Source organism: Thamnophis elegans, chromosome Z (assembly GCF_009769535.1).
Source record: "Thamnophis elegans isolate rThaEle1 chromosome Z, rThaEle1.pri, whole genome shotgun sequence".
Classification (NCBI taxonomy): domain Eukaryota; kingdom Metazoa; phylum Chordata; class Lepidosauria; order Squamata; family Colubridae; genus Thamnophis; species Thamnophis elegans.
The window spans coordinates 122765428-122792329 of NC_045558.1; the positions used below are offsets into that span (position 1 = coordinate 122765428).

At 42.5% G+C, this 26902-nt stretch overlaps 1 protein-coding gene across 1 annotated transcript; it reads right to left on the reverse strand.

Moving 5' to 3' along the window:
* Positions 1–1924: 1924 nt before the first annotated feature.
* TBC1D10B (TBC1 domain family member 10B) lies at positions 1925–21989 on the reverse strand. Its single transcript, XM_032237033.1, has 9 exons — positions 20935–21989; positions 15591–15690; positions 14865–14972; positions 14043–14149; positions 12294–12408; positions 10995–11060; positions 8460–8649; positions 3506–3660; positions 1925–2735 (listed from the first exon to the last, which is right to left on the reverse strand). Exons 1-9 carry the CDS (start codon positions 21768–21770, stop codon positions 2025–2027), a joined length of 2388 nt encoding a protein of 795 aa, XP_032092924.1. The 5' UTR covers positions 21771–21989; the 3' UTR covers positions 1925–2024.
* Positions 21990–26902: the final 4913 nt, after the last annotated feature.

A 26902-nucleotide genomic window follows, 5' to 3' on the forward strand; every position in this document is an offset into this window, starting at 1 on the left:
TGCGGAAGAATTGAGAACTCACGAATCCAGTATGGACTCATAATACTGTAGCCCAGTCTGACTTCCAAGGCAGCAAGAATTTTATCTTCCAGTTTCAAACTCCCCAAACCTCTTTCCACCATTCCTAAGCTGATCAACTCTATGACCTGCCAATATTATTTTCCTAGACTGCATAGAATAAAAACCCAGAGTTTTGACAGTTGCCTTCTGCTCCACCATTAAAGGTTTGCAAGGCAGTTATCAGCATGTAATTCCTTAAAAGGAAACAGATCTCCATTGTGGCCGCACAGCAAACCACAGGGGGGAAAAAAATTTCTAGAGCAAAATACATTCCAATTACTTTAAAATAGTGTTTCCCAACCCTGGCAGCTTTAAGATGTATAGACTTCAACTTCTGGAATTCCTCAATCATTCCCCATGCTTGCTAGGGAATCCTGGGAGTTGAAATTCCCACATGTTAAATTTGCTAAGGTTGAGAAATACTGCTTGAGGGGCCCATTTTTGTGGGACAAGGAAATCAGGCATGCATCATATTTGTTATTACCTACATCAACAAGTTATAAACCAGTTTTATCAGCCACTGCTCAAGAAACCCTGTCCGTTTTGTGAAAAGACAGGGGAGCAGCACTAAAATTGGAAAAAAAATTCAGTTATCTTCAAAAAGTACACCCCAGGAACTATCTAAGTAAATCAGTGGAAATTAAAAACTAATTCTTAAGGAATTTATTCTGTAAAGGAGAAGGATCTTTTGTTTTTAAGGGATAGGATTAAAAGCTAAATGTAATAAACATTTCCATAATTTACAGCTATAGGCATTTGGGGGAACAGTTTGCCAAAATCTCTTCGTGGGAACAGACGTTCTCCCCAAAATACCTCTTTTGGACAAAATAGCAAGCGGTCAGACAAAGGTTATCCTCCTAGATTTCTCAGGAATGTTTCTGCCAAAAGCTATTATTGAAGGGAAGGAAACTGACCTTCCCCCCAATAGTTTCTGATTGAAACTATTTGACTATATGTCAAAAACAGAGAACCAGAAAATGCAACCTCTCTTTTGAACCCAATCTAATTACTTCTCTTTTCTGCACCAATGCAGCAAACCTTTCTAGAAACTGAGGGGTTTTTCTTTCCTTGTTGACTGCTAGGAATCCCTTATATGGGAACAGCCAATTGGCCAAGCCTAGCTTCCTTAATCTTTTGCCACAGTTTTGACACACATCATTGTAAAAAGCCAAGAGGACCAAGCTTCTCTTTTCTTGAATGTCCAAGCTCGAAGAAGCCACCCTGGTTCCATGTCTGCCTATCAACAAATGATTCTGAAAAGAGAGGCAATTTGGCTGGGAGGCAAGGCAGCTAGCTTAGCCTGTAAGAAGCCATGCAAGGGGTGGGGGGTGGGGAGTACCTATCTATATGGGATGTTTCCTAAGTGCCTTGTAGAGTCCATCAGGTCAAAGAGAATTGGGGGGCGGGGGGGGGGAATATGTGATAATGTTGAAAGGGCCAATCCACTTTGCAATGGCAGAAGAGCCTCTTAATACTGGGGAGGGGCAGAGTCCATATTTTGCCTTTCTGGAGAGAAGTGATGACATCCCTGGAGCGACTGAGCAGTTTTAAAGAGAAGCGGTTGCATTACAAAGTACTCATGAAGAACGCAATTGCTTCCTTGGTTAGGCTCCCAGCTTGGAGGGGACGGAGGAGGGTTGTGCAGTTGCATCTGTCGGTTGTGGCAAAATTCATACGGGGCCCACCAAGTTCCATATCCATGCATAGAGTAACAGCAGCTACTGTGGACCTTTTTTCTCTGGTCCTTAGGGTTGAGGAGAGCAGGATGGGGGATTCGAGCCCACCTCCTCCAACCTTCTCTCACCCTCAGTCTGGGGGATTTCCGTATCCAGTTGCGATTCCCCTTGGCGTACCTCTCCTCCAGTCCTTTGGGTCCTTCAACCACACTACGCCTCTAGTGGCAACCATATTCTTGGTCCTCGGGAGTTGCTCAGCCTTGGGCTGTCCCACTCCTTTAGTATTATTCAAAAATAAGTGTCCTGGAGCACAGACCCCCCTGAGGTCTCCCCATCTCTTCCATCTTCACGGGTTGGTTTGGGTTCTTTTTTCCTCAAAGACAGCTTCTTCTCTTTCTTTAGCTTGGCTTCCTCTTTGGTTCGTTCTTTCTGCTGCTTCTTCTCCCGCTCCTTTTCCTGCTTCTCCCGCTCCTTTTCCTGCTTCTCCCACTCCTTCTGCAGCTTCTTCTCCCGCTCCTTCTGCAGCTTCTGCCTCTCCTTCTCTATCTTCTCTTGCTTCTCTCGTTCTTTTTCTTTCCGCTTTTCTGCTTTGCTGCTGCTGCTGCTTTTCTTAGGGCCACCCAAAGGGGTGTTGTTCCCGGTAGGAGAGGGCAGGGCAGCGTGAAGACCTTCGGATACCACCACCTGGTTCTGGGCAGCAGCAGGGACCCGGGAAGGTGAAGGAGACTCAGCCAGGGTACTTATGGAATGAGCTGGGGAGAAGGAGGGACCGCTGATACTGCCTAGGGCAACCCTGTGCTTTAGCCCTGTGAGGCTCAGGAGGCTGGCGCTGGCTGTCAGGGGAGGGTTCATACGGTAGCACTCCTCGTAGATGGCTCGCGAGCCATGGAGTCGGCGGGAGGGCTTGTACTGAAGCTCCCCCCGAGTTTCCCGCCATTTCTTTAGCTGGGTGGTATTCTCTCGCTCTATGAGTGCTTCAGTAACTGGAAGATTAATCACCTGAATCAGAGAGGAAGGAAGAAACAGGAGGAGGAGGAATAACTACATGTGGCATCTTTTGATCCCTCTTCCCTTCTACAGCTGAGGACTTTGTCATGAAGTACATGCAAGCCAGGAGCAGATCTCATTCAAAATCCTTGTTAATAGAACCAGACCCTAAGCTTTTATACATAAAGCAATAGCGTCTAAACTTATAACTACTTCAAAGTGCTTTACAACACTCTCTTAAGCAGTTTACAAAATCAGTACACTGCCCCCAACAATACGTACACATATACACATCCCCACCAACGCCCATCACAGCATTAAAATTAGGAAAAGCCTTCTAAATATTTTTTATTACGTAATTAAAGAAAAACTAAGGAAGTTCTTATCAGCCAATTTCAAATTACTGAATTAATGTGATATTCAGAAAGTATTAAGCATTCCAACTAAGTTTCTGAATTTAAAATCCATTAAAAAATTCAAAACGTGATTATTTCAGCAGGCTTGAGGAGTCCAGGGAAATGGAGAGTTGTGAGATGATGTAATGGGATATGGGATGACCTTGGGAGAAGAGAAGAGCTATTGGCCAAGGAATGGTCAGGTAAGGTAGCTTGCAGCATGGCTAGCTCAGGGATTCTGGAAATTGAAGTCCACTGTTCATAAAATTGCCATATTTCACATCCTTGGTTTACATTATATTTGAAAACCTTGTTTCCTCACCTGGCCAAAAACCTTTGGGGCAACAATATAAGAAAAGCAATAAAGAAAAAATTTGGGATTCTCACCTCATGGACCAAGTATTCCTCTTGCATGATCTGAACGGGGAGATTTCGCAATTTCTCCATTGTCTCATACATGCCTTGACAAGACCGCAACTTGTCCACCGAGCCCAAGGCATTTCGGAGTAGCACTAAACCCACCCGGAAAATTATCTTCACTCCTGCAAGAAGATAAAGAGGAGGAAGAAAGGATCAAATTTTTTTTTTAAAAAAAAGGGGGGGGGAGAGAGAAAGAAAGTTGGAATAGATGCCCAAGGATCTGGTCACAAATGCAAGATCTGATGCAGTTGAAGGAACCAAAGTCTATTAATGGAGAAATGTCGTAAGATTTTAAAACAATCCTAGCTGAATTTGGCTCTCAAATGCACCACTCCGTTTTATACAAAGTGCCTCTGGGTGTTTGTGACAGTGTATGTGGTCAGCTACTAGGAAATTGTACCACATATTCCTGGCTCTAATCTGCATTGTATTGCTCACTGAATGAGTAATCACCATTACTTTATAGAACAAAGAGGATTTAATTATAAGCTCCAATGCAGAGAATCATTTGGCCCAACTTGAATGTTTTGCTAAAATCACAATTTTTATTTAATAATCCCAGGTTCTAGCACAGAGTCATCTGGTTGAGGAGAGGTTGATTGAATAAATAAATAAATAAGAATAAAACAAATACTGGAACTCTTATTCCAAGCATTCCAAGCATTCTTGCAAAGACAAGCTTTGCAAAATACAATGGAATTCCAAGTTACAATGCCCCAGCACTGAGACAGCCAGAATCAATTTTTTCAATACTATGCATAATTCACAAACATCTGATTCGTCAGCTTAGTTCTTCTGGTAAAGAGATTGAATGATCCCCAGTACAATTTTGAGAATAATTACGTTAGACTAGATTTGACATCATATAATTCTTCTCTTTCTTTCCTTCCACCAGTTTTTTATTATTATTATGTGATTAATCTTTGGCGAGATTCACAGCCTTAGGGGCTGGTTGGTAGCTGAACAGCTCGAATCCTAACCAAGGACCTAGGAACTGTTAAGGTAACGTCGAAGGATATAAGTTGTTCTAAGTAGTGGTTTTTTGTAGAGTCAGAATGTTCAAGTCTGATAAATTTAGAATTTCCAAATACAAAGGTAGCCCTTTAGGTATTGCTCCAAAGGCTCCAATTACAATCGGGACAACACTCGATTTCTTTTTCCACAGTCGCTCAACTTCAATTTGCAAGTCCCGGTACTTTATGATTTTTTTTCTTGCTGTTTATCTTCAATTCGTGCATCTCCAGGTATTGCAATGTCAATGAACCATACTTTTTTCTTTTCAACTATTGTTATGTCAGGTGTGTTGTGGGCCAAGTGTCTGTCAGTCTGGATTCTGAAGTCCACAAGATCTTGACATTCTCATTCTCTAACACCTTCTGAACCTGATGTTCCCAGTGGTTTTTGCTGTACTCAAATCCAAACTTTTGGCACAATTTCCAGTGAATGGTTTTAGCAACGCGGTCATGGCATTGTAGGTAGCCAGTTTGTGAAATTATGCTGCACCCACTGATCAAGTGGTCGACTATCTCGTCTTTCTCATTACAGAGGCAACATTTGCTGTTGGTGGTAACATGTTGAATTTTTGCCTTTATGCAGTTTGTCGCTAAGGCTTGTTCTTGAGCTGCCAAAATAAAGCCTTCTGTTTCTTTTTTCAGTGCTCCTGATCTTAATCAGTTCCAACTTAGCTTTTGGTCAGCTTTGCCTTCAATACTTTTCAAGTATTGGCTATGCATAGCTTTGTTTTTCCAATTTTCAGCTCGCTTCTCAATTACTTTTCTTATATTCAGCTTTTGACTTAGTTGTCTTTAAAAGGCTTCCTTTACTTACTTCCTTAATCATTGATTCTTCACTTTTCTGGATGTAATCTTTCAAGCTGTGTTTTTCTTCTTTCACAGTCTGTTTTACTTGTAGGAGTCTTCAACCACCCTCTGCTCTTGGTAGATATAATCGGTCAACATCACTTCTGGGGTGCAAAGCATGATTCATTGTCATAACCTTCCTTGTTTTTCTGTCCAAATTGTCCAATTCCAGTCAATTATTCCTGCAGAGTATCAAATCACAGGTATAGACCAGGTATTTATGGCTTTTATGATGTTTCCTCCATTCAATTTGGACTTTAATATCTTGTGAATTCGTCGGGTGCACTTGGCTACAGAATTCCTTGACTTTATTATGCATTAAGTCAGAGGCCTCTAAAATCCCCAAGTACTTGTAGCCTTCTTCTGGTTTTACTGCCTTTATCATTTCTTCATTCTCAAGTTCTATTCCATCATCTTCTATGTCCTTGCCTGCTTTGGTTGCCATTGTTGCACATTTGTCAATTCCAAACTGCATACCAATGTCTTGGCTAAATTCTTTTGTGCTTTCAATTAATAAATTCAGTTCAGCTTTTGTTTTACCAAACAGCTTCAAATCATCCATGTACACCAAGTGCGAAATTTTCAGTCCTTTCTTTGCAAGTTTGTATCCATAGTTCATCTTCTTCAAAATGATTGTCAGTGGTAGCATTGAGAGTATAAAAAGTAGGGGTGAAAGGAAATCGCCCTGGAAAATGCCTCGTTTAATTTCAACTTCACCCAGTACTTCTTCATTAGCTATAAGCTTTGTTTTCCAGAGATTCATTGAAGTTTCCATGAATGTTTGTATGTTGCTGCTGATACCAAAGATTTTCAGGCATTTCTTGATCCAGCTATGGGAAACTGAATCAAATGCTTTCTTATAGTCTATCCAAGCCATGAACAGGTTGGTTCGTCTTTTCTTTGAATTCTTTAGGATTAGTTTGTCAATCAGCTTTGTTCCTCTTGAATTTTTGCAGCATCCTTTCTGTTCTACAGGAACAGAATACTTTCCAAGTATCCATAAAGTTGGTTTGCAAAGACACCAGTAAGGAGCTTGTATGTTGTTGACAAACAGGTGATTGGTCTATAGTTTCCAGGATCCTTTCCTTTTTCTTTATCTTTTTGGATCAAAAATGTCCTTCCAGTTGTCACCCATTCATCATTTTCAGGTGCTTTTAAGATCTGGTTCTTTTGGACTGCCAATCTTTTGTGCACACTTGTAAGTACCTTTAACCAGAAGCCATGTAACTCATCTGGTCCAGGTGCACTCCAGTTCTTCACTTTTCTTGACTGTCTTTGCATCATTTCTTTTGTTATTTTCACATCTTCTTTTTTATGCACTTTAATAGAATCCTCAATCGATCTGATCCATTTTGCATTTCTGTTGTGCTTCTTGTTTTTCCCCACAAATTCTTCCAGAATTTCAGAGCTTTCTCTTTGTCAGGCTTTTCATTTGTTGTTACTCCATCTCCACTTTCTAAGCTCTTATAAAACTGGTGCTGATTTGCTCTGAACTGTGAGTTTTCCTTGAATTAAGTTACTCGGTTTTCATATCTTTTAATCTTTTCAGCAATGGCAAAAACCCTCTGCTTCAGCTCTTCAATTACTATCAAAATCTCTTTATTCTCCAAATCGTATCTTGCTTCCAGGCTGCTTTTGACCTGTTCTTTAGTTCACCTTGCCTAAGGTTCTTCAAGTTGCTCAAGTCTCCACGAAATTTTTTGATCTTCAACTCCAACCGAGTGTTCCATTAGGCTTCCTCTTCTTGCCTCTTTGGTTCTTTTGTATTTTCAAACCCAATTCTTTGGTGGTTATGAAGGCTGCTGCATATATCAGCTGGTTTGTTTCAGCTAATGTAGTGGTTTGAATGGTTTGCACAGCCTCATTGACCTTTTTAGTACCTTTCTCAATTCTTTCCAGTTCACTTGATTCAGCTTTGGCAAACGTGTTCTTTTGGCATCTTCCATTTGATGCTTTATTTTCTCAGCTAATTGAGCAATATCTGTTGGTGTTTGTTCTTCAATGCTTCCTTGTTCTTTATCTTCATCCATTACAGCATCCTCTTCCTCCCTTTCTTCCTCAGTTTGCTTTTGAGTCTGCAAATCATTCTTGATGTTACTCTTCTTTGGTGGTATACTCAGACCATTAGTTGCTTTCTCTTCGATTCTTATTATTTCTGCTGTAGTGAACAATTTGTGGCTTAGAATTACACGTCATTGGTCCATTAGTCTTTGTTCACTGATATCACAATCTGTATGGTTCACCTTCCAAATCTGATATATTCGTTTTTGAAATCCACGTTTTGCTGGCTCAGACTGATAGTAAGCTTTCATAAGAGATGTTTTCTTCCCTAGTCCAGATTTTTCACTTTTTCACTTTTTCTTCCAGTAGCTTGTCAGCTCCTTGCCCTGGTTGCCTAGCAGAGGGAGCTGAGCCCTCATTTTGTGCAGAATGCCCAGGAACCATAGCATCCAACGGAACCCGTTAATCTGGGCGACGGTTCAGCCAACATAAATTTCACTTTTTTCGTATTCACCATATTTGTATGGGTTGTGGAGCAAATTTTGTCTGGCCCTTCACCTAAGACCTGTCTGATATGGTTGTACCTGTTCAGCATATCCCTTGAATGTTTGAATGTTTATTTTATTTATATGCTGCCCTTTTCCCCCGAATGGGACTCAGGGCGGCTCACAACTCAACCAAGGGAGGGGGATACAGACAAAAATTAAAGCGACACGCAACAATACATAATTTAAAACACACAACTTTGTTAGGATCATTAGGATCCTTAGGATCATTAGAGCATGCAAGCCACTCCACCACGGCACGGTAAAGATTGTTGTTGTTGTTGTTGTCAAATAGCCATGGAGACTGCCAAGATGCTGGCCAGGACTATTTAAAAAATGGTTGAGGGAGGTTCTCCTCCATCCAGTCAATTAAAAGCATTTCAAGGAGGGGGGAAAAAACCAGAGATTGCAGAATCACTGTGGGTTTTTTCCCTTCCTGATGGAATCTGTGTAAGAGAAGAAGCAGGCACACAGCATTTGACAGAAAGCCAAAGAGAATTGAAGATCACAGCTCACCTTCACAGAAAAACATATCCCACACACGTAACACGGAACACCAAGGCAAGGTCCGGGAGAAGATGCACATAAACCACTCGGTCATATACAAGATGGGGTCGATCTTGTATCTCTTCAGGTGACGATAGGCAATGGGAGACGCTCGTCGGAGAAGCGCAAAGAAGATCTCCCCATCTAACTGGATTGCCTCCTGAACAAGAAGCACAGATGGAATATGGAGTGAATTCAGGGGCTCTAGACATGATAGCCTATATTCCCCTTCCAATGCTTTTATCTCCCTCCCCCCAGGGTTTATAATCTCTGAGCAGCAAGGAAAGTTGGGGAGACGAGATGCAGAACTCAGTCATATATTGCACCAAGCTACTGTTTGCTTAACCATTGTTTGTTGAACATAGCACAACAGGTGGGGTCCAGACACCAGACTAAGCTTTAAAGCAGGGGTCTCCAACCTTGGCAATTTTAAGCCTGGAAGTTTAAGCAAAGCTGGCTGGAGAATTCTGGGAGTTGAACTCCTCCAGACTTAAAGTTGCCAAGGATGACATTCCAAACCAACGTCAAATAAAATTTATGATGGGTCATCATGCTAACTGAAGGCCAAAAAAAAAAAAAAATCTGCAGGACGGAAATGGTTGCAACCGTTCAAAGTTTCTACGGGCAAAAATTGTGTTGCTCCTTTCAGTTCAATGAATTAAGAAACCAGACTGACTTCAAAGGGGTGGGCAGGGCTCATCAGTCTCCTTGTCAGAAGTCAGCCTACTCATGACAGATAACTCATGATTTAACTCAGTCTTAAGATCAGTCAGAGAATATGAAATTTCAAGTTGACCCAGAAGTGGTGGGGAGAGGGGGGGGGAGAAGGGGAAGTGAGAAGAGGTTGAAGAAACCTGCCGAAAAACCAACTGAGATGAGGTAGCCTAACAGAAAAACTATTGCCTTTCTTTACAAGAAGTACATATTCTAGCTGTGGAAAGCCAAAGTTTGCAGATAGCATCCATTGGGAATTCCTTAAGACCACACCCTCTGTTTTCAAAACTGCTCTGCAGCTGCACAATCCTGAAAAAGGATGAGCTTCTTTAAGGAGCTGCAAAAGGGTGGGGGGGGGGGGTTGTCTTCAAATCCAATGCCCTACTGAATATTTTTCCAACTTTTCCAGGAAATTCCATCCTCCAGCACAATATATATTTCTACTAGAGACAATGCTATGTCTTCCTTAGATGATACCAAGAAGCACCATCATTTCTGTACATTGATAAGGGAATCCCATCCGTTTTGGCCAGATTGGAAATCTACAGGCTGAATCAGGTGCCTTTCCATTCATAATCCCCCCAAAACTCTTTAAGATTCAAGTGACAAGAACAATGTTTCAGCAACCAATGAACATTTTTCATCAGTGCAACTTATTTTTTAAACCAACAGGGTGTAAAATCAAAGCAGGTTTGTTAAAGCTTCTAGCAAGCTTAATACAGGTAGTCCTCAACTTACAATCACAACAGAGCCCAACATTTCTGTTGCTAAGTGATTCATTTGTTAAGTGAATATTGCCCTATTTTACAACCTTTCTTGCCATAGTTGTTACGTGAGTCACCACAGTTGCTGAATTAGTTACATGGTTGTTAAATGAATCTGGCTTCCCCATTGGCTTTGCTTGTCAGAAGGTTGCAAAGGGGGATCACATGATCCCAGGACACTGCAACCGTCATAAATATGAGTCAGTTGCCAAGCATATGAATTTTGATAATTGAAGCTGCCATGGTGATAAGTATGAAAAATGGTCATTAGTCACTTTTTTCAGTGCCGCTGTAATTTTGAATGGTCACTAAATTAACTGTTGTAAGTTGAAGATTACCTATGCCTTTTCTTATTTGTATACATCTATTTTGGCTGTTTTAAAAAATCCACACTTTATAAAAGAACTTTTATACTATTTTCCTTCTTGTGACATCAGGTTGCTAGCTCCTTGATTCTCAGGATCTTTAACATTTTATCAAGAAATGAAACCCCTAGTGCCCATCCTTATACTGGAAGTTTCTGTGCCCAGGTATTTCTCAACTTATGACCCCTAATGGAGCCAGGATTTCCCGCTGTAAGTTATGTTGGCCGTAAATTGAGGCATTCACATGACCAATCCAACTTTACAACTCCTTTTTTTTTTTTTTTGCAGCGGTTGTTAAGCAAATGCCCCGCACTTGTTAAGCAAACACCACAATCAGTAAGCAAACCCATTGGCTGTTTCCCCACCCCCTTCCCACCAGAAACCATAGTCAGGTCTCTGCAGGAGATCTGCAGATAGTCATAAATGCAGGCTAGTTGCACTCAAAAGGCAATCACATAAATGCAGGGATGGGTGGGTGGAGTTAAAGGGCGCAGTCATCGGAACTTCAAATATGGGTTGTAAATTCTTTTTGAGGAGTCCATCATAATTTCAAACGATTGCTAAAAGACCGATCGTTAAGCAAGAACTACGTGTAATACAAAAGGTATTCCCAGTGAAGAATTCTAAAGTGCTTTTCTCTATGGGAAAGCAGTTAAACTTACCAATCCAGCACTGTAGTATCCAGGAAGATATTTCTCACAGATTTGCACCAGGCACCAGAAAGCTTGCTGTGGAGAGAGAGAGAGAGACCAAGGAATCTTTATCCCAGATAATCGCAGCAGCCATGGTTGGGTGCATGGCAGACTAGCAAACTCCTAGTTAAAACTTTCCAGTTACTAAGCCAGCAAATTCAATTCAGGGGCTTAGCCCTTTCCCAAACCTGGAGCTTCCAGGTTTCTTCAATGACACAGAAGTAACACATCAGAGCTGGTAGCAAAGCCACAGAAGAAAAACAAAGTCACAATTGGAAACAATTTAACCCAGATCCCATCAGGACTGCCAGCTAGTGTAATAGTTATATTTTAACCTCACACATGCATGAGGCTGCATGAAAACATGGTCACTGTCAATGCTCTAGACCCGGCTTCTGGAACTGATGAAGTCCCTGGCAGTCCAAAACACAGAGGTTGATATGTAGAAGAGCAGGGTGCCTGTTGTAAAAAGACTTCCAAAGTACAGCGATTATTATCTATATATCAGTGGTCCTCAACCTTTGTGGCTTGGTGGCCTGGATGGGTTGGGAAAGCGAGGGGAACCGGGCTTCATGGAGTGGTGGTGGAATGCGGGCAGCTACATTCAAGCATGAGGGAAGCCTTTGGGGCACGGCTTCATGCTCCTTTAGGCTTCTCCATGCCAAAAGTGTTTGCAAAAGGATGAAAGCCTGAAACAGCCCAAAAGCTTTTTATCCATTTATAAAAGCTTTTGGCATTGAGAAGATTTGGGGGGCGCCGTCTCATGCTCCTTCAGACTCACCCAGGTTGCCCAACAGTCCAAAAGCGGACGAGGTGTCCAGCACAGGCAGCTTCAGTGAGTCAGCAAAGCTGAGCAGGGCACACTCGTCCCCTTCACTGCCTCTTCTCTCACTGCTCCCCTCTTGAAGAATCAGGAGTAGGCAGCTTGGAGGCCTAGTTGGCAGGGAGAGAGGGGAACTGGCCCAGGCAAGGGCAGGCCAGTATTCACTCACACATGCAGCTCCATTAACGCAATGGAACAGCCTTTGGGGCACCACTCATGCAAGTGGAGCTGCACACACACAACAGCCTGCCTCTTGTGCTGCCCGTTCCGAATAAGCGATGGCCCAGTAGTGGTCCACAGCCTGAGGATCGGGGACCTCTGATATACATGCCCCAAACTGCTGAAATATTCTGCAAATATAAGTAAAATTAGGTAGTGTGGTTCTTTCCCAGAGAAACTAGGATTTCCAAGCTGGCAATTGCAGTGCGAATGAAGCAGCTCCTCACCTCTGCGGGCATATGCATCAGCAAAACTGCAGCTACGGGCGCCTGTGCTTGGCAGTAACCTTCTTCTGGCCGGTAGATGGTATAGGCTTTCAGGATGCGATAGAGGTCCTGCTGCCTGTGAGGGAAAAGGATGAGGAGTGGAAATTTTAATCTAGATTCTTGGACTCTATCGGAGCTCCCTGTTCACAAGGCCAAACTTTAGGAAAGCAGAATTCTCTGTTATGTTTCTTTGGCGTCTTTAATTAATAACAAGGTCTATAGCCGGGATGGCGAACCTATGGCACGCGGAGCCATTTCTCAGGACACGCAAGTTCACCCTTTTTAAAAGCCATTTTTCACCCTCCCAAGGCTCCAGAGGCTTTATAGGAGCCTGGGGAAGGCGAAAAGAGCCTCCCCCTCCCCTGAGGCCCTTGGGAGGTTTCAGGAGCTTCCCTGAAGCCTCCGGAGTGCAAAAAAACCCCAGCCATATTGGGAAACCGGAAGTTTGGGAACAGACTTCTGGTTTGCTCGGAGAGTCGTTTTAAGAGTTCCGGAGGCTTCAGGGAAGCCTCTTGAAGGTCCCTGAAGCCTCTGGAGGGCCTCCCGGGAGGAGGGGGGGCTTTTTTGCCTCCTCAGGCTCCTATAAAGACTCTGGAGCCTGGGGAGGGCGAAAAAAGAATGCAAAAAATCAGGGGTTGCGTCTGTAGTGCGCACATATGCATTGGGGGGGGTCACGGATTGCATTATGGGTGCGGTACACCCACACACGATTCCCCTCCACTCCTCCCCACTTATGGCATGCGAGCCAAAAAAGGTTCTCCATCACTGGTCTATAGGGTAGTTCATTCATGGCTAATCTTTTTCTAAAGGTGTGCCAAAATTGTGTGAGAGCACTATTGCGCGCACCCATCTGCGCTGTGCAAGCCGCCAGCCCCACTTGCACATGCGCAAGCAACACTCCCCCCCCCCCGAAAATGACCTCCTCTGGCCCTCTGGAAAGCTGAAAGTCAGCTGACAGGCAAGCACATGCGCACTGGAGCTGAAGGCTGCCGTGCCGTCAAATATGCCATAATGGGGCTACTTAATGAAACAGCTAAAAGTGTCATGGCAGACACGAGTTCCTGATTAAACTGTGTCCCATTATCTTAAGTCTAGAGATGAAGAAAGGCACATCAGAGGTCAGATACAGGAGCAGGAATAGAAGAAGCTGGGGTGGTAGAGACAATTCAATGTGAGAAAGAGCTGGGCCAATAAAGATAGTTCTCAACTTACCACCATTTGTTTTAAGCTACAACAGCTCTGAAAAAAAGTGACTTAGGGCTGGCTCTCACTTTTACAACTGTCACAGCATCCCCATGATCATGTGATCAAATTTTCAGGCCCTTGGCAATATATTTATGATGGCTGCAACATCGCAGGATCATGTGACTGCATTTTCAACCTTCCCAGCCAGCTTCCAACAAGCAAAATGAAAGGGGGAGAGGGGGGAGGGAAGAGCCAGATTCACTTAATGATCGTATGATACACTTAACAACCATGTGACTCACTTTGTTTAGCAATGGAAATTCTGGTCCCAATTGTCATTGCAAATTGAGGACTACCTTTATGCTTATGAAAAATTTCCAAAGGAGTTGGGGCTGACAAGCTGATCTAGTGTGTGTAGAGGATAAAGTGTTTTATGCATTCTGAGAACGGAAAGGATCTTAGTGGCTTTCCAGCCCTAATGGTCTCAGCACTGGAACCAAAATGCCCCTTCTTTAATTTTCTCACCCATGGCCTCCTCGAGCTGCAAACATCTCATGAAAAGGGAATTGCCTATGGAGGTCCTTCTCAATCACATCTAGCCATTTGGGATCACCAGACTGACGCTCCAAATCCTAAGAGAAAAGAAAGGCCAACAAGGAAAGAAAGTTGGTGAATTTGGAGGCAGAGGCCTATCTTAGAAGGTAGACCACATCCCCAGAATGGGTGGACTGCAACTCCCAGAATTCCCCAGCCAGACAAACTGGCTGGAGAATTCTGGGAGTTGAAGTCCACTCAACTTCAAGCTGCCAAAGTTGAGAAACACTGCTTCACAGGACTGATTGTTGCTGTTTTATGGAAAGGATTCCAGAAAGACATTCCAGGTGTCTGCTTGTTCCAGCTCAACCTTCTCCCTTCCCATCTTGTTATTCAGGAGAGTTCCCAATTGTTAGGTTTAGAAGCAATGGTGAAATTCATTTTTTTTTACTACTGGTTCGTGGCTTGGTGGGCGTTGCAGGGGAAGAATACTGCAAAATCCCCATTCCCACCCCACTATGAAGGCCAGCCAGAAGTGGTTTTTGCCGGTTCTCCAAACTATTCAAAATTTTCACTACTGGTTCTCCAGAACCTGTCAGAACCTGCTGAATTTCACCTCTGTTTAGGGGCTTTCTATTGCAGCTTATTAATATAGCTTAATATTAGGTGTAAGCTACTTCAGAATAAGTTGCGTTTGGAAAAGTAGGATATAAATATATCTATTAGACATGATCAAATCTTCTGCATTCTCCAAGATAAAAAAAATAGGCTTTCCTGTATATTTTAGTAGTCTCAAAAGATTCACGGAAATACCTCAAATTTTCCCAGATTTTGATCCAAAAGTTCCTTGCTATTTGAAAGTAGCTGCCATGCTTTGGCACGGAGAGAAGAGGGAATCCCCTTCCGGCACCGCAATTTCACCTGCAATAAAATGTACAATCATTAGTACATGAAGTAAATACTGCTTGCCTTAAGGCAGAAGTTCTCAATCTTAGCAAATATAAAGTAGGTGGATTTCAACTCCCAGAAATAATTCTGGGAATTCAAATTCCAGCAAGATCAATTCCCAGCAAGGATTACTGGGGAATTTGGAGACTTGAAGTCCAGCCATCTTGCCAAAGTTGAGAAACATTGCTTTAAAGTAACACCATACAGGTAGTCCTTCACTTATGGATCACAATTGGGTCCCAAATTTCCATTGCTAAACAAGACAGTAAAGTGAGTTTTGCCCCATTTTACAAACTTTCTTGCCACAGTTGTTAGATGAATTGCTACAGTTGTTCATAATATGGTTAAGTAAATCTGGTTCCCCATTGACTATGCTTGTCATGTCACAAAAGGTGATCACATGATCCTGGGACACTTCAACCATTTTAAATGCTGTTGCCAAGTGACCGAATTTTGGACATGTGACCACAGGGATGGCGCAATGGTCATTAAAAAAAAGTAAAGAGACAGAAATTCCAAAAACCCAAGCAGAAATTAAAGCTCTTTTTTATTAGTCAGGAACAGAGGTCTCTGACCCTGATCTCTGCTCACCTTCTGAAACCGACGTGAGAGCCACTTATCCCAATGAGAAAACATGTCCAGCCACTTAAGTTCCCTCTGTCTGGCCACGTCCACAGGGATGGCGCTCTCCCTGCGGCAAAAAACAACAACAAAAAAACTGAGGAAGATGAGGAGCTAAGAAAAATGCTACAAATGCTGTGTCTTGCACAATTCTAAGGAACTGTGCAATATGATGGACCTCTCAGCCTCTCCTTTATATTGAGATTTCATAACAACAGAAACAAAGTAAATTCCTTTACTGAGCAAAGCAATTCAAACCCTAAAAGACAAACCCTTGGGATGGTGGCAAATTAAGCTTTTTCCAAGGCTTATCTATCTCCTCTCCCCACCCCCAAGCTCTACAAGCCCTTCCTCATTGTGACAAGATAGATCACAAACACCCTCTAAAATAGTATGTATAAGTGATCCTTGACTTACGACCACAATTGAGCCCAACATTTATGTTGTTAAGCAAGACATGTGAAGTGAATTTTGCCCCATTTTATGACTCTTCTGGTCACAGTTGTTAAGTGAATCACTGTTGATAAATTAGTAACCCAGCTGAGTGAATCTGGCTTCCCCATTGCCCTTGATTGTCAAAATGTTGCACAAGGGAATCACATGACCTTGGGACACAGCAATGATCTTAAGTACGAACCAGTTGCTAAGCATCTGAATTTTGATCACATGGTCATGGGGATGCTGCAACAGTTGTAAGTGTGGTCATAAGTCCCATTTTCAGTACTGTAACTGTTCACTAAATTGAACTGTTTTAAGTTGAGGATTACCTGTAGTCATCCCATTCTGAACAAACTATGTTAGGTCTATATTTAGCTAAATTGCCTGCAGACACTATAACTTAACACATTCTTCATTGTTCACTCACACAGAGTCAGATGCTGTACACATGGTAAAAAAATAATCATGGATTACACTTTTGGCATTTATGGCTCCAAGAGGGTTATGGGAGAAGAGTTCCTTATACATTTGCATCTGTAGAAGGAAAGACAGAACCTGGGGGTGGAGTGAAAAGAGGGATCAGCCTAGAATCTGTAGGTAGCTGCAAATGTACTCCCAACCCTATCCAAGAGCCAATGACCCTTATTTAATTCTACTCAGGTGCTGACCATTAATTGAGAAAATAATTAATTAAATTATTGAAAAAAATGTCTGTGCACAGGCCTTTAGCAATAAATCAGCTTAACTGAACCTTCATGTACCTGATCTTTCCTGCCTGAGAGTATCTCAGAGAAATGTTTCTCTACCTCACTGTTTATGGTTTCTCACTGCAAATTATTGCCTCCAACATCAGCTGATGCACATCACTACAAACAAGGTTCACTCATAGCCTCCACCTTAACAATAAAACAAAAACATGAAAGAATATGCAGGGCAGCTGGGCTAGTGTGATCTGAAAGTAGGAAGCTGCCTTCAGCCCGCTGTGAGTCACAATCCACTGAGTCTTTCCTGAGAGCTTATGGGGCAATAAGAATTTGTTAAGTTCTCATTAGAATAGCGCAGCATCCGATTGAAGGTCCCCAACTTCATCGGTTTCAGGCAAGGGGGTTTAGGGTTGATGGTGATCATAAACCAAGATCTAGGCAGGACTCTCATTAACAAAACCCAGCAAAAAAACAGGAAGGGCTGCTTGCCAAACAGGAAGTGGTGAGACTGATTGTAAAAAGACATAGAAATAAATATTCTGAGTGGGCAACATGAATACTGCTCCCATGAAGCCACACCAAGGAAGAAGGCAGTAACTGGTGCTTTTGTGAAACACATTTTCACAAAAGAAGCAGGTGCACCAACATTATTAAGCATGTCTTTCACTGCCCTAAAGAAGCTTATCAACCAGCCCCTGGTCATTTACTGACCATGGTCGTATCACAGATACAATCCTGGACTTGATCATTAATGCCACCTCAAATCTGCATCATGCCTTTCTTTCCTTCCATGTCCTCCCCTAAACCTTTGCCAAAGGCTGTTCAAGGATAAACAGGAAATAGAGAAGAGACAATTTGGATCACACCGATCAATAGCCAGACCTCAGCACCTGCCCAGTTTTATTTGGACTCCAAAGCATGAAAAGGCCTGCTCAGTACTTGAGTACCCCATCAGCAAATCCCAAGGTGATAAACTAGTCGAGGAACATTCTGGAAGAAGGCAAAGGCAAACCTTTGTATTTGCTAAGAAAACACAGATGTACGAGGGGAAGAAAAAAGAGAATACTATTGCACAACGAATTTACATCAGACCCATGTTGTAGCTAAATGTTTGGCTACTGGAATAAGGAAAGGAAAAATGGTTAAATGTGAACTGCAAACCCCAATTCTAGACTGCTTTTCTAACCGTCTCTTCCAGTTCAAGCTATGAATAAAAGTGAATGTAACTGGAAAGTATATTCAAAGCTTAGTCAAATACTAAATACTATCTTCTCTTTTTCAATTGTAAGCCAATTTAGTTCTTAGCATGCACATCTTTTTCTATTGGTTACTCTGGCTTGTGCTGATCAGCTTTCCTCAAAAAAACAGGCTTCCTGTAGAGGGTTTCCACTTCACAAGCAGCTGAGAACGACATAAGGTTAGTACAGATGGTTAGGCAAAAATAGCAGCTAATCCACAACCAAAAAGAGAATCTTGCCACCAAGAAACACCATCATCCCCTCCCACAGCACGTAGGCCAACTGAAACAAAGTGAAACCTACATCATAATCTATATTAACACATTTCCTTATTATCTTCTTTCCTGCAGAGAAATATCAGCAGCTCAGGAGGGAGAGCATACACCTTTTTTACATGTGTAAAACTGTAAGAAATGTTCATATTTAGCAAAAATGGACATGCTTTGTTCCACCTCCTATTTTAACTGCAATTGAAACAAATTCAGAGAGTGTTCGTTGGAGATAATGCGTATAAATAGCAATTAGCTGCAACAATTTATAATTAAGGACAGTCTCCACCATACCCTACTCCTATTTAGAAGAGTATTTTCATCTGCTAGCTGATGAAAGTGATTGTTCGATCTTCCTTTGAACGAGGATCGGCTGCTGCTAGACAAAGGTTTCTATAACTGGGAAGACAGTTGTGAAATTTCCTACAGCATCTTGAAATATCTTAGGTTGAATCTAATGCTGCATAAGAAAAGTTGACATTTGTTAGCAAATCTTTTTCTTTAATGAACGGTTAGTTTCAGAAACAACTGCTGGAATTGCTGCATTAGTGTCCAAATGGACACCATAATGAATGGGTCAATGTTTAGATGCGTAAGACACACACTGTGTTTACATGCCACAAGAGATTAGGACTGCAGGGGAAAAATGCTCTCTTTCAGTCACCAGTGTATAATGCTAGCATAGCCATGTGAGTTTGGACAGAAATGCTAACTGGGTACAGTTTGGCACTTGCCACTCAGGGACCATGGAAAGTGGTACATGTTATAACGCTGCATCTAACTGTGATCGAAGGCCACAGAAGCTCACCGTTTCACATACTGCTGCACGATAACCTTTTCAATCAATTCCAAATTTCCCGGCTGAATAGGATGTTGAGACACCGTAGCAGAGACAGCAAGGAGAAAAGCAATAAATTCCAAATGGCAGTGCTCGAAAGCTCTTCTGGAAAGGCAACAGGCTGCACAAAGAATGCATCAACCTCAGCACAAATTCATTATTGTATCTGCTACCCTCTCTGCAGCTGAGAGTCTCGTGGGAAACGTAAGCTGATTCTAAAACAATCAGGAGCTTTAAAAGCTGCTTGAAATTAAGGCTCATGGGATGTGTGCACAGAGCTTATACAAATTTATCTAATGAGATGCAGCATCTTCTTAAACTTATCTAGGCTCAGAAACTAAGCAGAAGAGGCAAGCTTGCAAGAATTTGGATGGGAAATGCTTATATTCACTCTAGTGCAGTATTTCCACACATCTTCAAGTTGCCAAGACTGAGATACAGTGCCCTAACAAAATACCAGAAGTATAGGCTAGACTGGGAAGCAAAAAAAAAAAAAAATAGAAGGCAGTGGCAATCTGCTTGTATATAATTGCCATGAAAATTATCTATAATGTCTATAGATATCAGTTAAAGTTATCAGACTCAATCTTTAAGAAGACTTCACCTTTTTGAAGTTTTGACCAGTCAAATTCCTGAACCAGGAATTTTTTTACTGCTTTTCTTTTTGCATCATTACAAAAGTATGCAGTTACTGCAATAGGGATGATTTCAAGAGAACAGTATGTGGAATGATTTTTATGACTACTATTCAAATCAACAAGAAACCACAGAAAGATTGTCAGGAGCCACATTACTGGTGCTCAAAAACAAAAAATTGCATCACACGTATGGGCCAAGTCAAGAAATACAGCCACTCTATCACAATGAAAAGGTGTATGAAGCCACACCCCGAAGGACACGACTCTGATTTCACACCAAAGGGAAGAGCAATGCAAACTGAAAAGGAAAAATATAGTTATGGAAAAGAGGATAGAAATACATTTTAGCTATATATGGAGTGGAGAAATGATTCATTTGGCAGACCAGAGAACCAATGTTGCAATGTGATATTTAAGTGTTTAAGGAAAAGGAACTTGAGATAGTCCAATTGTCCACTTTACTGGCCCAAGCTACTCAGATTTATGGACCTTCCCTCCCATGAAAAAGTGAAGTGTATTGTCCATTTCTTTAGAGGAAGTAAATGTAATTTGTTAGTTGCCCTTTGAATTTGATGCATGCCAAATACAGAATGATCAGAAGAAAAGGAAGTTTATTTAATGAAAACCAACAAAAAAAAGCATTCCTTCCTGAATGCTAATCAGAAAAAATGAAGCGGTATTATATCTTCGCAGAAAATTGTATTAGGTAAAAGTATAACAGAGTTGGAAGTGACCTTGTAGGTCTTCTAGTCCAGGGATCTCCAACCTTGGCAACTTTAAGACTTGTGGACTTCAATTCCCAGATTGATTCCTCAGCCAGCTCCACAAGTCTTAAAATTGCCAAGGTTGGAGACCCCTGTTCTAGTCCAATTCCTTGCTTAGGCAGGAAGTATCCCAGTCTCAAACTAGAAAAAAAGTCATTTAAGAAACCTGATCAATAATGGATCACTGATACGGTTTAACTTCGTGGCCGCGTAATCGGGACAGTACCTAAGACACAATTATTTCTCCTGAGTTCACTTTCACCAGGATAAGAGCTGGTGGCCCACAGGGCAGAAATGTGAAGCTCTCCATTATCAGCACTCTAGTCCAAGTGAGAGGGATGCCTATCAGCAGGACTAGTTTGACTGAGATAAAGAATTTCTTTTCCTCAGCATAGAAAGGCCATCACAGGGGTGCCAATACTTACAGTGTAATGGAATACTGGCTGCCCCCTAGGAAGCCGTATTTATCAGTCTTACGATAGGCAAGTCCATTGATTTCAGAATCGGACCCCAGAGAGCTAGCATCGTCAAGGAATCCAGCACCAGTCAGCGATTCATACGTGCCTGACATGAGACTAACAGAATCTAAATAGCTCAAAGTATCAGAAGCCGGAGGGACTTTGGACGCAGTAGTGCCCAGGCTAGACTGGGAGCCCATGTCTTGAGGTGGCCGAGGAGTGGAAAAGTCATGAAGCATCAAACCCTCTGGAGATGTTGGTGAAGTCTTCTCTGGTGGAGTCATAGGACTGGGGGCTACCACAATCACTGTCGGCGAAGCCGGTGCAACCGGTAGGGGTTTCACTACCGCGTCTCTTGGCAAAGCCACTGATGATGGCATCACCCCACCGTCATTCACGGTAGCGTTAGTAATGGCAGGAGCCACAGAATTGACCACGGGGACCATGGTATCTGCCGAAAACCCATCTCCAGCGTCCAACGCTACGGCTTCAGGCCTCGCCTCTCCAGGCTCTGCTACCTTTCCAGCACTGTTGGCCACAAGTGTCATCTCTGCAATCATCGTGGTTAACGTCACCTCTGTAGGGTGGCAAGGTGCTGCCGGGGTGGCACCAGTTGGCACTTCTCCAGGGTTCATGGCTATTGCTGTATCGTTGGCTGTGGCCAGAGGCAAACTTGGCTTGCTGTTCGTCGTCCCTTCGAGGGCCTCAGGAATGGGAGCCCTCCGCTTGAGAACGTGAAGGACTGAACGGGAGTCATTGGGCCGGGGCGGCGGCGACGAGGGGTCCCCAGAACCCGTCTCCATAATAATGCCCCCCTCCCCCCAATGGGGGGGACGCCCAGCCCAATGCCTGAGCAACGGTGAGGGAAGGGAAACGAGAGGGAGGAAGCTCAAAGCTTCACGGCTCCCTCCCCCCCCCCGCCCCCCACCTAGACGGCGGCAGCGACGGCGGCAGCTCCAGAAAAAGAGAGACAGAGCGCTACCCGTGTTGCGCACGCACTCCGGGCCGACGTTTCACCCAATCACTAGCGAGGAGGAAGATGGGTTTATCCAATCGCGAAAGGGCTAAAAAAAAATGGACGCTGAGGTACTCGGAACGAAGACAGGGGGTCCTACGGAGACGTAGCCAATCGGAATAGAGCGGGGCTTGGGGAGGCAGCCAATCACTAAGGGGACTTGTGGTAGAGTGCGATGAAAATGAGGAAGGGAGATGAGGTGTTCCGACCCAGAGGCGGGACTAGCGGAAAGTACCCGCCAATCCCTGACAGGAACGCAGGGTCGGGATTCCGTTTCTCTTACCCGGGAAGCTTTAGAAGCCGCAATAAAGTAGACCGAAGTCATTGTTCGGAGGCAGAGGAGGCGTGCACTTAAACACTACACAACCAATGAAAAGACGAGCCGGCAAGCCTCCTCCAATCAGCAGGGAGAGCCCTCCTCTCGGCGCCACCAATGCACGTGACGCTCGTGCCGTATAGGCGACGGCCTGTCGTCAAATGAACGTCAGCCGTAAATGCGAGTCTTTCCAGAGTAGCCGTAAATGCGAGTCCTTCCAATCCAATAAAGCGCCGGGTTGTTAATCTGGGCGCGAATGTGTCCAACCCTGGGCAATCGATTGAAAGGTCCCACATGTTTTTGAAGGGCTGGGAAGTGTTGTCCGGAGACAACGACGCTAAGCCGAGCTTCGCATTTCAAACTAACGGGTGTCGGACAGGAAACCAATAAGGGAACAATTCGAGCCAGGTGATTGACTGAATTGCCTCTCAGGATTTGGATTGACACCTGGCTTGGCGAATCGGAGGCGGGAGGAGGGTCCCGAGGGCACGAAGCCCGGGAAAGACGGTTTTTAACGTTATTTTATCAGTTCTTTGATTCCAGCGGCCTTTGTCCGGCCCGGTTTTCTTCAGGATCCCCGAAGCAAAAAGGGAATCTAAAAGCAGCGGCGATGCTGATTGAGTAATCGGCCTCGAGGTTTTCGCTTCCCTCCGAAGTTATTGTTTCCCCTTGTTTGGATCGTTGCTAAGTGCTTTCGTTTCTTCCTGGACAATAGCCTTCCTTCCACAAAAGAGACAATCAACCAGCCAAAAAAGGAACAAGCAGAACAAAACACGCCCCCCCCCCCCAGTAATCAGCACCCAAATCAGCATAGATTAGTTAACATCAGACCAATCAAATAAACAAACGCAAGAATACCCTAAAGCAGAAGCTTGTCCACCCCAATATTTTTATAATCTACCCCAGCCACAAACTGATCAACCTGGAATATGCAGTGTAATGCAGTGAGCCATGTGCAGATCTATACCTTGGGGAAACAAAACAACCATTTGATAAAGGCAGGGCACAACATAGAACAAGCTAATCAGGACAAGATCCAACAGTCTGTCTGCATTTAAAAGACAAAGGCCACTCTTTGGAAGACCACATTTGGATAGAAAGGACTGCTGGTTTGAAAAGGGTCAGAGGCCATATATGCCAAAATTGAATAGAGGGGGAGGAATATGACATCTATCTACAGTTTACAAAATAGTTCTTTCAGCAGTTCCAAGAAGGCTCCACACCCATATGTGCCACTCAGGTGACCCTGAGGACACAGATAAATCTCTAAATTGCCTCAACAACTCTCTAAAAAAAGCAAAGGACCAGCTGTCTGCAAGGAGTATAAATCCTTCCACTCCACATCATCCAGTCAGAACTGAAGAAGTTTGGATGAGAAAGGAAACATCAAAGAAAAACCAGAAAGTCCAGTTGATTCTTGAAAAAGCACCTTTGGGACAACCATGATCTGGATGATTGAGAGTCTTCATTGACAATCAATAAACAATACCCCAATCAAGAAACTGCCAAAAAAGCCAACAGTAAACTGTCCAACCAAACAACTTCTAAGAGCACTCCATGGCCAACCACTAGAATAAAAAGCAACATAAATATTGGGTTCAATTGTGGTTGTAAGTTGAGGACTACCAGTATTAATGATCACGTCTTTTTCTTCCTAAACAAAAATAAAAATTGACCCATTCTATTCTCTATTGCTTGTACCTACCTGGAAGTAGAGAAAGAAAATGTTGCAACAATAGGAGAGTCCCCTGCAAACACTATTCATGACCTCTTCAAACTTGATAAAGTCATACTGTATATTATCTTTGACTTCCTGTTGTCTCATTTTCACCTCTTCTATACTTTACTGCCACTTATGACTATCTGATCTACTTTAAAAACTGCTCTGCAGATTTATTGTCTGTCCTCAAATGATACAAAAGCTTCTTGACCTTATTTTTGGCTTTATTTTATTTTATAATGCATGGCATCCTACAAGCCCATAGCTCCATACGCTTTGCTGTCCGGTGGTCTCTTATGTCCTGTAATTAAATACCTAAATCTTTTCCAAGTCAATTTGTGATGACTTCATTGTCCCATTCAAGAATTTACCTTGGCAGCAATACAAAGATTATTATTTGGCCTTGTTTTTCAAGATTTCTTTGATTTTCCACTCTATCTCTAAATCCTTGAAAGTTTCCCGTCCAAATATTAACTAAGATTGATTCTGTTTCTGAAATTGTCAAAGAAAGCTCAAAGCTACCACCTGGATGAAACACAAAGTTATCTTTCTTTACCCCCATTTGACTGGAACTGCCTACCAGGTACCCTCCTTTCTCTTCATTCTAAATTTACTTTCAAGTTACAGGAAAAATTCAAATAAGCGTTTAATTTCTATATTTTATTGAAGGGAAGCCAGGTTTCCATAACTGAAATAACCACATTTTCTTCAGCTGATCCATGCCTAAATTACTTCCTTTTATTTCATTTTTTATATATACGCTAGCTGAATACCCGTGCTTCGTGACGAAACTATGTAATTGCACTATGCAGGAGAAACACATAAGGGAATATCGCTTCTGCCGCCTTGAGTCCGGAAGCAGTTCCATAGGTGGAAGGTATACTATAGACACTTTGGTGAGGTACCGACGTTTGGTACTGTAAGGCGCCCCAGACTGCTCTTGAATGAAGGAGTGAAACGTTTGCCATTTGAACTGAGGTAGCGGAATGTGAGGTAACTGGCGTTTGTAACAGAGTTGAGGTGGGAAAGGGGAGTAGAACTCCTTAGCATCAGAGCACGTTTATAACAATAATATAAAAAATAGTAATGCTCTCATGATCATTTTGAAAAATCCTTTCTAAGTGAGCTCCTAGACCTAGAAGCAAGAGGAACTATGTGCCACATTTCAAGTTTGTAGGCTTTACGGTTCTGGAGATTTCATGATGTGGCATGAGTAGTTTTCGCTTTTATGTATATAGATGTCTACTTTAGACTGGAATCTCTTATTGCCTTTATTCTTTTTAAAGTGCTATGTACAGGTAGGCCTCAACTTAGCATCATTTGTTTGGTGACATTTCAAAATTATAGTAGCACTTACAAACAGTCCTCGCACTTTTGACTGTCAGAGCATCCTCACAGTCATATAATCATCATTTGGGAGCTTAGCACCAGGTGTGTATTTGCAATGTTGCCCCATCCCAGGATCATGTAGTCACCATTTGCAATCTTTCCAGCTGGCTTCCGATAAACAAAGTCAATGTGGGAAATCCAGATTCACTTAACAACTGTTGTGATTTTCTTAACAATTGCAGCAAAATATACATAAAAATGTGGCATGTCTAGCTTAACAACCTCCTTGTTAGCAATGGAATTTCTGGTTCCAATTGTAGTTGTAAGTTGAGAATTACCTCTACATGCATGAACTAGACAACACCTTTTGTTTACATTTTTATGTAGATAATGCTACATGAATAAGAAGGCCAAATACAGATAATCCTTGACTTAACAACCTCAATTGAGCCCAAAATTCCTGTTCCTAAGTGAGACAATTGTTAAGTGAGTTTGGCCCCATTTTACCACCTTTCTTAACACAGTTAAGTGAATCACTGCAGTTGCTAAATAACAGTTATTCAATAACAGGGTTAGGTGAATTTGACTTTCCATTGAGTTAAATTGTCAGAAGATTGCAAAGGTCGATCACATGACCCCAGAACACTGCAACTGTAATAAATATGAGTTAGTTGCCAAGCATCTGAATTTTGATCTTGTGACCATTGGGATGTTGCAATGATTGTAAGTGTGAAAAACAGACGTAAGTCACTTTAAGTGACATTTTAACTTTGAACGGTCACTCAATGAACTATTGTGGGTCGAAGACTACCTGTAGTGGTACCTTCCTCCCCATTTTTCTACTATATAATATTAATTTTAGATCTGTATAAAGTGACAATCTAATTCAAAATATAAAGTCCATATTTTTCTCCCTTTTGTTTTTCAAAATCTCATTTGCTTTAGCAACTTAGACTGGAAAGAATTCAGTTTTCCCTCTTAATCATTTATCACCCCTCCTGACCTGAAAAAAAAATATCCAAAGCATGGGATGTTGCGTGTAGCATATTAGCTCAGAAATGTCTGCCATATGTGAACTGATTGCAGCTTTCTGAGATGTCCAGCAGGAGTCTTTCTTAGCCACATTGGGGTCTTCTTCCACTCCAAGAATGTCTGGAGAACTTATAACACAGATGCAGGAAGACTCAAAAGGACTAGATACATATCAAATTATGGGGGCAAAGGTTCATTCTCCGAGCTTATGAGTTGGGTTCTGAGCGTTTCATTACCAGGCTAGGTAACATCTAACCAATTTTGTTGTATTTATTTTGTACAATGACAATAAAGGCTATCTTCAGCGGAGTTTAGGGAAAGCCCTCATAAACAGAAGAATATGGACACTGATATCCCCTAAACTCCGCTGAAGATGTTACCTAGCCTGGTAACGAAACGTTCGGAAACCAACCCACAAGCTTGGAGAACGAACCTTCATCCTCATCCTACACCCAGACTACAGATATTTGCCACTATTGTAAAACATATCAAATTAACCCTTGTGGACAATAATAAATAAGAA

What these genes read in the sequence shown, in the direction of transcription:
- TBC1D10B (XM_032237033.1), bottom strand. Translation starts at nt 21,770, where the DNA reads ATGGAGACGGGTTCTGGGGACCCCTCGTCGCCGCCGCCCCGGCCCAAT. An exon ending in AGCCAGTATTCCATTACACT is followed by an intron (nt 15,691 to 20,934) that starts GTAAGTATTGGC and finishes TTTTTGCCGCAG; the next exon opens with GGAGAGCGCCATCCCTGTGG. An exon ending in AAAATCTGGGAAAATTTGAG is followed by an intron (nt 14,150 to 14,864) that starts GTATTTCCGTGA and finishes CTTTTCTCTTAG; the next exon opens with GATTTGGAGCGTCAGTCTGG.